The sequence below is a fragment of the Mus caroli genome, chromosome 11, assembly GCF_900094665.2.
Source record: "Mus caroli chromosome 11, CAROLI_EIJ_v1.1, whole genome shotgun sequence".
NCBI classification, from domain to species: Eukaryota; Metazoa; Chordata; class Mammalia; order Rodentia; family Muridae; genus Mus; species Mus caroli.
In genome coordinates, this window is record NC_034580.1 from 93,883,173 (window position 1) to 93,896,344 (window position 13,172).

Genomic DNA, 13,172 nt, shown 5'->3' on the forward strand with positions numbered 1-13,172 from the left:
GCAACCACATGGTGGCTCACAACCATCTGTAACGAGATCTGGTGCACTCTTCTGGAGTGTCTGATAAATAAATAAATCTTTAAAAAAAAAAAACAAAAACAAAACCTGTAAATGCTTGTCCTGTGTACTGCATAAAGCCTTCAGTAAATGAGATCGCCCGTGTGAAAATATCTTATAAATGTTAAGTGTCACCGAAGCGACGGCCTTACACAGCAAGCACTACGGATGCATCGTGTACTCACAAGGAAGCTCGGAAGCTTCGCCTCGTTTACTAAGTCTCTCTCTCCATCTGACACAGCATCTTGACAGGTAACCTTGGCTGGTTTAATACCACAGGTATATAGCAGCATAATCTAAAAAATTTAAGAGGGGCTGACGAGATGGCTCACCAGGTAAAAACACTGACTGCTCTTCTGAAGGTCAAAAGTTCAATTCCCAGCAACCACATGGTGGCTCACAACTCTCTGCAATGGGATCCGAAGCCCTCTTCTGCTGTGTCTGAAGACAGTGATGGTGTGTTCACACACATAAAATAAATAAAAATCTTAAAAAAAAAAAAAAGATTTCTGGATGGGAGAAATGGCTCATAAATTAAGAGCACTGTCTACCTTCCAGGTCCTGAGTTCAATTCCCAGCAACCACACATGATGGCTCACAACCATCTATACTGGGTTCTGATGCCCTCTTCTGGCCACAGGCAGAATGCTGTATACATAATAAATTAAAAAAAAAGAAGATGATTTTCAAATGGAGGATTTCTTTTAAAATAAATTTCTGTTTGGGGACTAAAGGCAGGTGTTTCAGAAGCTCAAGGCCAGCCTGGAATACATATATATATATATTCCCCCCTAGGTCAGGCCTCATAGCACTCTGCAATCTCAGCTACTTGAGAGGCTGAGGCAAGACAATCATAAATTCAAAACTCTCCTGGTCTAGAGATCGGCTGGTGTACACAGTGAGACACTACTAAAAATTAGGATAAAATGAAACAAAAATCCCAGAACTCTGGAGGCAGAGGCAGGTGCACCTCTGAGTTCCAGGCCATCTCGATCTGCAGAGCAAGTTCAGAGATACACAGTGAGACCCTGTCTTAAGAAAAACAAACAGAAACCACATGAAAAATTAAGAATGAGAAAGGGGAGGAGAGGGGAGGCTTGGTATTGAGCTCAGGGATGCACCTGCGGCCTAGGTTCACAACCAAGAAAAGGAAAAACGTTCTAGGCACTGTCTGCCTTCTGGACGCTCTGTCACTCAGTCAAGGCTGGCCTTGAACTAGTGATCCTCTTGTCCAAGCTTCCAAGCGCTGGGATTTGGTGTGAGCCACCTCTAGCTTTAATGTCCTTAAATATGAGAACAGGAGGTAGTTAGTGAACACTCACTGCCGTATGCATTTAAAGCGCAGTATCAGAGGTGGCTTCAAAGCACTTTATGTCAGGCCTTCACGTCAGCCTGACAGTGTCTCACATAATCCTAGTAACAGCGCAGCAAGATCTTAGAGGGGCTGTATTCAGCCCCGGAGGTCCTGAGTTCAAATCCCAGCAACCACCTGGTGGCTCACAACCATCCGTAATGAGATCTAAAGACAGCTACAGTGTACTTACATATAATAAATAAATAAAGCCTTTAAAAAAAAGCAGTCCTTTATGAACATCTATTTGATCATTAGCAGATAACCCATACTGCTCTGTTCAAAAGTTTTATCTCTGGATGCTTCATATTAATGTAGGCTGAGATTTTTATGTGAGCAGGGGCAAGAAAAGGTCCTCTGGGAACTATAGGACACACTGTGAAACATCACTACCTTCAATTCCAGCTGTGTTACCAGTTATTTTTTTTTTTTTTACAAGTATGTAGTAATAGGCATATTATAAGAAACTTACCTCAGAGCTTTTAGAGACATGTTTGTTATTGACGTACAGGAAGCCAAGTCGAGGTGTCTGAGTTTGGAGCAGAACTTGCTAAGGCTAGTGCAGGTACTGCAGATAGAGGGGGGAAAGAATACACATTTAAAATAAGAACATATCTAGGCACTGAGAGGCTCAGTAGGGAAAAGCGCCTGTCATGCATCTGACTGACCCCGCCCTGTCAGTTGTGCTCCGCCCCTAAAGCTGTCTTCTCACCTCACATTGGTGCTGTCACACCTGTGCTGTAGAAATTGTAGAGCTGTACTCCCAGACACATAAAAACAATAAAATTTAAGGTACTTGATAAAATATATGCAAGTCCAACAACTTAAATGTTTACTGCATCACACACCTTTCTCAGGAAATATGCATGTGTATATCAGAATTGTAAAATTTTTATAGCATCCCCAAAGCAGCCATAAACCTAGGATCTTACTGAAGAGCAAAAGAAAAGCTGTGCTGTGTATAACTTGCATCACACAACAGTGTTTGGTTTTCATCTGGAAACACTGTGAGCTAGGGACAGCATACTGTGTGTCTGAATGCTCTTCCAACAAAGGTCCTGAGTTCAAATCCCAGCAACCACATGGTAACTCACAACCACCCATATTGAGATCTGACACCCTCAAAATTTATTTATAATAATAAATACATCTTTGGGCCAGAACGAGCAGGTACTGAGTGAGCGGGACTGACCAGAGCGAGCAGAGGTCCTAAATTCAATTCCCAACGACCACATGAAGGCTCACAACCATCTGTACAGCTACAGTGTACTCACATACATAAAATAAATAAATCTTAAAACAAACAAACAAACAAAACCAGAGGTTCACACTTGCTCTATGAACCCATAAATGCCCGAGGCCCAGCTCCAAAAGCTCTAGTTCTTCTGCCTGCACTGCACCTTCTCTTCATGAGAATGCTGTACAGGGCAGGAGAGAAAGCTGGAACTTTGTAAGATCTACAGAGGAAGGACTGGAACCAGGGTGTAAGAGAGCGACTATAGCATTGTGGTACTGCCCAGGAGTTAAGTTGTCAGCCCTCAATCTTACACATGCTAAGCAAGCTCTCCACTACTAGGATATCCCATACACTAAATGAATCTACTTAATTTAAGGGTTGGTTTCCTGCTTGCATCATGGTTTGAACAATTCAAGTGATTTTTTTTTTTTTTTGGATCGAATTCAGGCTTGCACTATCACGCTGAGCCCATAAATTTCTTAAAAAATATATAATCTTGGGACTGGAGAAATGGTTTAGCAGTTAAAAACACTGGCTACACTTCTGCCTGTTTTTTTTGTTTGTTTGTTTGTTTGTTTTTGTTTTTGAGACAGGGTTTCTCTGTGTAGCCCTGGCTGTCCTGGAACTCACTCTGTAGACCAGGCTGGCCTCGAACTTGCCTCCCAATTGCTGGGATTAAAGGCATGCGCCACCACGCCCGGCCTGGCTACTCTTCTAGAGGACCTGGTTCTAACACCCAGCACTACTCACAAACGTCTGTAACTCCAGTTCCAGGAGATCTGATTCCTCTTCAGGCCTCCACAGGCACCAGGCTCAAATGTGGTGCACAGACATACACACACCCAGAAGAATAAACACAAGCCCATGACTTTGTCTTCACAATAAAACTGGCTTAGAACTGGATCAATGCTTGTTGTATCTTTGTTTCTTTTGTTTTTGGAGACAGGGTTTCTCTGTGCAGCCCTGGCTGACTTGGAACTCATTCTCTAGATGAGGCTGCCCTGGAAGCAGAGATCCACCTGCCTCTGCCTCTTGAATGCTGGGATTTGAGGTGTGCACCCCCAGTGCAATAGTAAGCTTGTATCCTTTACTAACCAGAATTCTTAGACCTCTAGTTGGTTCAACACACTCTGGCCTCAGCACAGGCTTCTTTGTAGTTCTATTAGCTTTTTGGTAAAAACCAAACCAAACCAAACCAAACCACACCACACAACCCAGGCTGATTTTGTCCACTGTAGCTACTGCCTCCTGATACAAAGCTGCTTTCCATGCAGAGAATCCTTGTCCTGACACTTTATGAGGCTGCTGCTTGCTATGTTTCTTGTAGAAAGTCAGGTGGGTTTTAGGAAATTTCATCATCTCTGCAGGCTCACTATCAGCACAGAAAGAAAGAATGGGCCAGAAATGGAAACATACAGAATTTTTTCTCTTTTGAGACAAGATCTTAACTCTGTAGCCCAGCCTGGCCTTAAAATAAAATAATTCTCCTGTCTCAGTGTCCCAAGTGCTGGCATTACAGGCATTCAGTACTTCCTTTACTACATTTATTGTAAACTCTGGTTTCTTTTAAAGTTACAGTTAAAGGAAATCTTCCTAAGATTGGCTTGGCATGTGTGCTGTGTGCAAGCGAAGGCCACAGGACCTTGGTTGCTGATCTTCAGGTGCCATTCAGTGATCCTGGGACGAGATTTCTCAGTGGTCCAGAGCTCACCTAGGAGCCTAGGCCGGCAGCCACCAATCCCAGGGATTTCCTGACCTTGTGTCCACTCTCCCGAGTGCCAAGAATACAAGCTTGCTTCACTACACCTCCTGGCTTGAAACGTCTCTCAAATTTCACTTTTGCATTGTGTTACTAATATGCAGAAACAGAATTTCTTGAATAATGAGCCTCTATCCAGAGAATTATTATTATGCATGGTTTTGATTTTTCTGAGACAGGGCCTCACTATATAGTCCTGGCTATCATGGAACTCACTATGTAGACTAGGCTGGCCTTACTCAAGAGATTTGCCTGCCTTTGTCTCCCGAATGTGGGGGCTGAAGGTGTGTTAAGATGGGATGAGGAGGAGGAAGAGGAGGGAGAGGAGGATGAGGAAGAGGAGGATGAGAACAATTATTGAGTTTGGGCACAAATGTGTATGTGGAAGCCATGGGTCAACTTTGGGGAGTTCCTTCCATCCTTCCACTATGGTCCCTGGGACTGAACCCAGGTTATCACTAACTCACAGGCCCTAAACAGCTCTTAAACTTTTTGTGAATACTAGCAGGTTTTTGTGGTTTATGATTTAATTTTTGTATGTATGTATGTTTGTATGTATGCATGCATGCATGTATTTTGACATGTTTCTCTGTATAGACCTGGATGTCCTGGAACTAGCAGAGATCTACCTGCTCTGCTTTCCAGTGCTGGGACTAAAGGCATATGCCACCACACCCATCATGCTTACTATAGCATCTTACATACGTGAGGCTGGTCTTGAATTCTTGAACTCCTGATCCAATTTTTATCTTTGGCTCTCCAAATGCTAGGATTACAGGTGTACTTACATTGGCTTAAGACTGTTTTTAAGTTAAAAACATGGTGTGAGTGTGTGTGTATGAGAGAGAGAGGAAGGGAGTAGGGAACCGCAACCCTCTGCAGAAGCAGTGCTCCCGCTGGCTGAGCCTCCTCCCCAACCCTAGCTTATGAATCTGCATGAATGGGTCTGTAGGCTTCTTCACCACAAATAAGGTTTTACTTCATTATTTCTGTTTCCTTATTTGTTTTCTGTATGTCCAAAATGTATTACAAAAGAAAAACCCTCAAACTTAACACCAGCTAGATGCTCCAAACACAAAGTGTGCTGGCTCAGTGATAGAGGACAGATTTAACAGACTTTAATAGCTGGAGTGGTTCACCTGCCCCACCCCAGGCCCCACGTTGGCACCATTATTTTGATCCTGACCTTAGAGGTAAAGGAGCCTTTCAGTATTAAGTAAAATGTTATAGTAGGGTGTGGTGGCACACACCCCTCATATCACAGCATTTGGGATGACTGAAGAAGGGGTCAAGAGTTAGTTTCAGGCTAGCTTGGGCTACACACAACAGAAACACAACAGCACATTTTTCTCTTCTTTTATAGTACCGAGGATTGAATAGGGGGTTGCATGTGTGTTAGGCCAGTGTTCTAACATTGATTTATGTCTCTCATGTCTCTTTTTTGTATCACCGAGTCACCCAAGCTGACTTTGAGCTCACTCTGTAGCTTAAGCAAAACCCGGACTTCCTCAGGTCTCAGTCTCCGGGGTAGGTCTGCTACAGTTATGTAGCCTAACAAGCCTGACACTTGCTTTGGAGCCCACTGTGCCTTAACTCTCTGACCTCAACCCTGAGTGCTGAGATTAAGGTGTGGACTCTTGTCAGGCGGGACTTTTATGATGCATTAACCTGGGAAAATTTCCTAAAAATCACTCAACTTAAAAGAGCCTTGAACTCTTCCTATCTCTTCTTAAATGCTGGGATTAAAGGTGTGTACCACCATGCCTGGCTTGGTTTTAGGATTTCATGTTTATTCCATTAAAAGAAAATGAAGGGTCTCTTCTGTTACGTGAGAACCTGGATAATCACCGTAGCTCAAGCTGGTCTGAAACTTTAGGTGATACCTCGGCCTCAGTGTCCCAAGTGCAGAGCCTGCAGGCACGAACTGGTTCGCTTATTCCCATTCACCTCAAAAGATTTAGAGAAGTTCTGTCTTTAACTTATGGGTTGTTTAAATGTATATTGCTTATTGCTTTAATTTTTAAATTCTTGGTATTTCCTCATATTTTCTTCTGTCAAAGACCTCTCTAGTTTAGCTCTCTAGTTATAAAAAGAGATCACCCAGTTAATTATTTTAATCTTATTAAGCTTGTCTAGTACCCAGCCTATGGTCTATTCTAAGTGTCCAGAACACAGTGTGTTCTCTGCAATCACTGGGTAGAATGTTCTGCTCGCATAGACAGCATTGTCCATTCTTTTATTTCTATGTATTTCCCTAGGTAAGGGGAAGGGTTTTACTATGCTGTCTGGCAGGGCTTAGATCTTGCTCTGCAGACTAGGCTGGATTCTAACACAGAGATCTGCCTGCTTCTGTCTCCAGTCCCCACTTGCTGAGATTAAAGGTATTAATTTACTTGTGTGGGATCTAAAGTTGTGGCCTCCCTTCTCCCAGCCTGGAACCTGCTTGCTCAAGGGTGGAGCTTCCTGCTCATTCGTCCTGCCACGCCTACTGCTGGACCCTGCCTTTGCTGCCTGGAGGCACACACGTGTTCGTCCTGCTACTGGACCCTGAGTTACTTGGCGGGATATTNGGTTCCCTCCCCCTTCCTTTATAACTGAGTGTCTGGAAATAGTAAAATTGAGCTTTGATCAGAATGTTGTCTTAGCTCCGTTCTTTCTTCTGCCCCGTCTAGATTCCTCTCTTTTCAGCTCGAACTGCCATTCTCAGTTGAACCGTTCGTGTTGTGGACTGCAGGCAGGCCGCAACATAAAGTGAATTTCTTTCTCTCTCTCTCTCTCTTTCTTTCTATCTTTCTTTCCCTCCCCCTCCTCCTCCCAGGCCCTCTTTCAGGTTTTTGAGAAAGGATCTATGTAGTCTAGCCTCGTCTTAACCTCTGGAACCTCTAGTTTCCCAAAGTGGGACTATAGCAATCCTCTTTAAATAATCTCTGCCTACCTTCTGGACTGTATTTTTCCCGAGGGAGGTTCGTTATTTACTTCTTTAGTAGATACTCTAACTGACCTGTCTCATCCAGACACAGGGGCTGATGGTGTTGCTATCCAGCGCTTGTTTCCCTTACTTCTTTCCATTGAGTGTTCTGCCCACGGAAGCACAGCTTCCACGTTATACTGATAGTTCACACGTGGGCTAGAGAGGACATTCCAAGCTCTTTTCAAGTATCTTTTCCTTGGTACTTTTCTTTTCTTTTCCTTTTTTGTTTTTTTTTTTTTTTTTTGAGACAGGGTTTCTCTGTATAGCCCTGGCTGTCTTGGAACTCACTTTGTAGACCAGGCTGGCCTTAAACTCAGAAATCCGCCTGCCTCTGTCTCCCAAGTGCTGGGATTAAAGGGGTGCACCACCACTGCCTGGCCTCCTTGGTACTTTTCTATAAGCCTAAACTCCACCAACCAGGCATATGTGGCCATCTTGCGTTTTTTCTTGCCACTGCTGCCTGTGAACATAGCCTCTGGCCAACAAGGACATGTGAGGTTTCTTTCCTTGGATTTATTTCTATTTTATGTTTATTCCTGTCTGTGAGTGTAGCACGTGCATGTCTGAAAAGGGCACCACATCTCCTGGACCTGGAATCACTGAAGGATGTGAGCTGCAAGCGAGGGAAACTGAGTCTTGGTCCTCTGTAAGAGCATCTAGTGCTCCTAAGCCCTGAGCTCTCTCCAGCCCAGGGAAATGCCTGAGTGTGCCTCACTGACTGTTACATCCTGAGGGTTAGTGAACTACAGCTTCAAGCTAAAAGGGCCTTTGCTTTCGCTCTCCTCATTATCATTTTTATTGCTAATGTTTTAAATCAAGTGAGCCTATCTAGGTGCCAACTCCAAGCCACTGGTTTTTATACTCTACCTTGTTTACTAAGTATTCAGAGCTTTTCATGGGATTGGTGGGCCGGGAGCCCCAGGCAAGAATTCCACTGACTTAGCCAGGCACCAACAGCGGCTACAGCGGCAGCTACACATACCTTTAATCCCAGCACTGGTTGGTTTTCCTGAGTTTAGGCCAGCCTGGTCTACAGTTTTGTCTATAAAGTGAGTTCCAGGACAGCCAGGCCCACACAGAGAAACCCTGTCTACAAACAAAAGGATTTCACAGACCTGGAGCTAGAGTTTTAGTTCAATGGTAGAGTTTGCCTAAATGCACAAGATTTGAGTCTGATCTTTAGTACAAAGAATAAAAAGGCCTTGATCATTAAGATGTAAATCTAGTCTAAAATATTTACAAATTAAATACCATGTCTAGGGCTTTTTTTTTTTCCAAGTACTGACAAACTCAGAGAGGATAAATAAGTAGGAGGCGTCTATGATCCGGAGAAGAATGGCCACAGTAACACCAGCCGAGGCTGGGGGATGGCTCTCGGTGCTCAGAGCACATATGAACACCTCAGGCCTCCAGAACAAACAAGTCAGTAGAGAGAAATTCTTTCTGAGTTGCTATGGCACCAACACAGATTAGAACTTGACTTCGGTTCGTGGACCTTACTTGCTTTCAGTTCCTAGGGATGGCTTTGAGACTCAGGCCTCCCCTGCCCCAGGTTGGTTTTGTTTGGAGACAGACTGTCCTGTAGTTCAGGCTGCCCTAACACTCACTATGTAGCAGAGGCTGGTCTAGAACTCATGATCTGCTGCTCCTACTTCCCAAGTGCCAAGCACCGGGGTTATGGACACAAATGACTTCTGCTCATCTTCCTTTTTGTTTTTGAGACAGAGTTTTTAATAGGCTGGCTTAAAATTGGCACTCCTCAGCCAAAGGCCTCAAAGAAGAGAAATAAAACACCCACGTGTCCTGTGCTCTTGTGTCTCCCCAGCATTCAAATAAATCTTCCTGTTTTAGGACATTTTGAATGGGAACTCCATAACCACCCCTGGCTCCTGTCTGCCCACTATGCTATTCTCAGCCTTCACTTCACGACAACTCTGCTACAGCGTACTAAAATGAGACGTGATTTACATTACCACCAACGGATAACCTGGGGCTGAAGTTTTTCACACCCATTTGTATATCTCATGTCTGACTGTAAGAGTCTCAAAGATAAAGGATTGTGTTAGCCGTTTTTATATGGTGAGTAGAGGCAACAGTCGTTTTCCTTGAATAGCACTGGCCATTTAGGTCTATGTTTAGTTTTAATCATTTTGTACAATTATTGTCATGTGGCGTTTGATTATCAGCCTTACAGCACATACATTAGCTGTAGTGTTTAAGTCCCACTTTAAATATCACAGATGAATGAGCTCAAAGGAAGCCTTCTGTTCCACCTCTCCCTTCATTGCTTTTCCCTTAAGTTTTTTTCTTCTAGCACCGGGGATGTAGCTCAGAGATATAGCACAAGGCCCTGGGCTCACGCCTTAGCATCATAAGCCAGACCAAAAAAGAATCGTTCATAAAATCAAGGGAACTTACTTAAATTCACTGTGTTCAGGAGACTACAGTCAAGACCAGAATAAGGCAGACTATGGACTAATGACAGTGCCTCCTGAAGCCAATACTCACGCATCTGTTGTCTTTGTACATCCGTTGAGACTTAGTACTTCAATATTCCTACAGTTTTGTGCAAAGGTCCTTTATGGGGAAAAAAGTTAAAGGTTACAAATAAATTGGGCAAAACTTTAGATATAAAAACAAAGACACAAAATAATACTGGTTGTTGACACCTATGGTGCTGTAATATTTAAAATATATAATTGGTTTGTTCCCTAGCTTCCAGGATAGAGATCCTAAGACGTCTGTAATATCCTGAGGAACAGGGGTGAGAGCTCTGTTTGTCCTCATTATTTGAATAATGGACCAGAGCTGCTGGGGTGGTGTCCTGGGGAGGTGGCATGCCAACTCCACAATGACAGGTGCTCCGGTCTTTAGACACTCCTCAGTCCTGCCCTGTACGTCCTCCAGCTACTTACTCATGTGCTTGGTAATGAGCTGTCACTACTACCACCCAAAGCTCTTTCCTCAACTACTGGACTCATGCTAGCAAATGTGAAAATGTTGGGAGGAGTCATGGTAACACCTGATTTTATGGGCCATCCAGAAGTGCATAGCAACTGGGACTTGCAACTAGCAGTTGAGTAGGGGCTGATTATAAAACTGGGCTGCTAGCCTGCAGGGTCTGAGCTGACGCTGGACAGCTGTGCTGGCAGTGAAAGGAAATAGTCAGTACCTATCTGCAAAACCAACGAACTGTTGGGATGAAGAAAAACAAACTTTTATATCTATGTGTGAGGTGTGAATTCAACACAAAGTAGCTGGTGGGTCTACAGAGATCAATCCCACAGCCTGTTCCTTTGTTCATTTATTATAGTTGTTTTGTATCCAAGACAGGGTTTCTGTGTCCCTGGCTGTCCTAGAACCTTCTTTGTAGACCAAACTGGTCTTGCACTCAGAGACATCCACCTGCCTCTGCCTTCCCAGTGCTGGGATTAAAGGCGTGTGCCACCACCCTCCGGCTCCACAAGCCATTCTTAAAACTGTAAATGTTTTCTTCTTTTCTCAGAAGAGCTCCCTGTGTCGCCCTGGCTGACTGTGGACTTGCAATCCCTCTACTTTAACCTCTCAATTTCTGAGATTAAACATGGATCTTTATGGCAACAAAAGCTGAGAATCATTTTATCTTTGAATTAACTGAAGTCTATAATCTAACTAAAGGTCCCCAGAGAACTGCTTTAGTATAGAGCATTTTGAAATCTCATCTCTGGCCTACATTTGCTGTGTAGCCCAGGCTCACTAGTGTTTCCCTGGCGGATACACTGCGCGGTGGGATTATTAGGACAGGCACCCTGGGTCTCCACTTCGTACTAGAAGTTTGTTGTAACCAACGTACACGTTTGCATTTGAACAGCTGAGAAGTTTAAAAGCTGCTCAATGTTTAGCCTTTCCCAAGTGAGTTGGTGCTGCTCTTTACTTCAATGTACAAGATTGAAAGCTTTTAAAGTTTTCTTTTTACCTTAATGCATTGTCTCCTACTCCAAGACACCCACGAAGACTTAACTTTCGTAAAAAGCCTCCACATCGTTTTGAAATATTTTCCACTACCCGGCCCTATGAAGAGACAGTGAAGCAAAAAGACAGCTTATGTTACTTTTGACAAGAATACATCCTCATTTAAAAAAAATAAGAAGCAATTTATAAACAGAGAGAAAGGCTTTTAAGAGAATTTTTTAGAAAATTTCAGCGTACTCCTAGAAGCCCATCTACGGGAACACAGCTGGTCTGTGCTCTCTCTTTACCTTGAAGGGGAGTCTGTATTTGAGGAATAGTCCTGTCCTGTCCTTGCAGAATTCCAAGTCATATACGGGGCTTGCCTGGGTCAACCACAGCTATGGGAGGACATAGCTGTCCACATTTACTCTTGTCGGAACTCAATGGGCACTTGCCATGTGGCTGAATGATCCTGTGGGTCATGTTTGTTAAGTACACACATCCACAAGATCAGAAAGGTGTAGGGTAAACACAGTATAATGTTAATGAGTTTTTTGTGCCTTTTTAAAATTTTAATGTAAGTGCTCAGGCTTCATGCATGCCTATGCATCACATGCATGCAGTGCCTGTGTTGTGTTGGACACAACAAGGAGCCTGACTTCCTGAAACCGGAGCTACAGAGGGCTGTAAGCTGCCATGTGGAATCTGGGAATGAAAACCAGGGTCCTCTAGAAAAGCAGCCAGTGCTCTTAACTGCTGAGCCATTTCTTCAGCTCTACTTTTGTTATTGTTTTGAGATGTGTCTCCTGTACCCAAGGCTAGTATGACTACTATGTGGCTGAGGGTGAACTTGAACTCCGTGTGGTACACACGTATGTGCAGGTCCAGAGGCTGTTCTTCTCTACCTGCTTCTTCCTTTTATGTTTTGAGATAGGGCTTCTCTCTGAGCAGACCTTCCTCTGTGGTAGACTGGCTAGCTAGCAAGCTTCTAGGATGCATCTGTCTTCACCACCGCCCCCTTGGTTCTGGAGTTAGCGGTGTACCTCCATCCCTGACCTGTACATAGATGCTGGGATCTGAACTCAGGTCCTCACGCCTGTATGGCAAGGACTTTATCAACTGAGCCATCTCCCTTCCCCTGACCTTGTGCTTCTTTCTGATCTTCTGGACTTTCTCTCTCATGTGCTGGGGTCAGAGGTGTGCGCATGCCTGGACGCTATTCTACTTTTCTACTCAGAGGAAACCAACAGGCTACACACTAATGAAATTGTCTCATTAGTAAAAACAATTTAATAGTTTTAATTATATCTATTCTTGCTCCCCCAAGAACCAAAACACCCATCAAGAATCAACACGAATAACCACACCCAGCAAGTTTACGCCTACTCACTGTAAAGTAAACAAATATAAAACCATAAGACAAAACCTTTGCTCTCAGGACTAATGCAATTAAGAACTTAGTGTTAGTTCAGGGAACTCAAAAACTGAAGGAAAAACTAGGGGGAGAGAAGCAGACCAGTCAGGAGTGTGGTCTCTAATGCTCCAGGTCCTAGGTGTGAGTCCTCGCACCCTCTTCCCAAACCTGAAGAAACACTTTGTTGTTGTCTCACACTTTGTTGTTGTCTGGTTTTTTTTTTTTTTAAGATTTATTTATTATATGTAAGAACACTGTAGCTGTCTTCAGACACTCCAGAAGAGGGCGCCAGATCTCGTTAAAGATTGTTGTGAGCCACCATGTGGTTGCTGGGATTTGAACTCAGGACCTTTGGAAGAGCAGTCAGTGCTCTTAACCACTGAGCCATCTCTCCAGCCCCTGTTTTTCTTTTTTTATTTGTCATTTTATTTATTTACATTTCAGATCTTATCC

The 13,172-nt window shown here is 43.7% G+C and overlaps 1 protein-coding gene across 2 annotated transcripts in view; it reads right to left on the reverse strand.

Annotated features, from left to right (window-relative positions):
- The window catches only part of Fbxl20 (F-box and leucine rich repeat protein 20), a 67,979-nt gene that overhangs the window by 15,919 nt on the left and 38,888 nt on the right, over nucleotides 1–13,172 (reverse strand). For both annotated transcript variants that reach the window (XM_021177652.2, XM_021177653.2), the window contains exons 5-7: nucleotides 11,331–11,425; nucleotides 9,884–9,952; nucleotides 1,881–1,976 (exon numbers count right to left, since the gene is read on the reverse strand). In XM_021177652.2, the coding sequence (XP_021033311.1) occupies nucleotides 1,881–1,976; nucleotides 9,884–9,952; nucleotides 11,331–11,425 (260 nt within the window). The remainder of the gene's footprint in view (nucleotides 1–1,880; nucleotides 1,977–9,883; nucleotides 9,953–11,330; nucleotides 11,426–13,172) is intronic.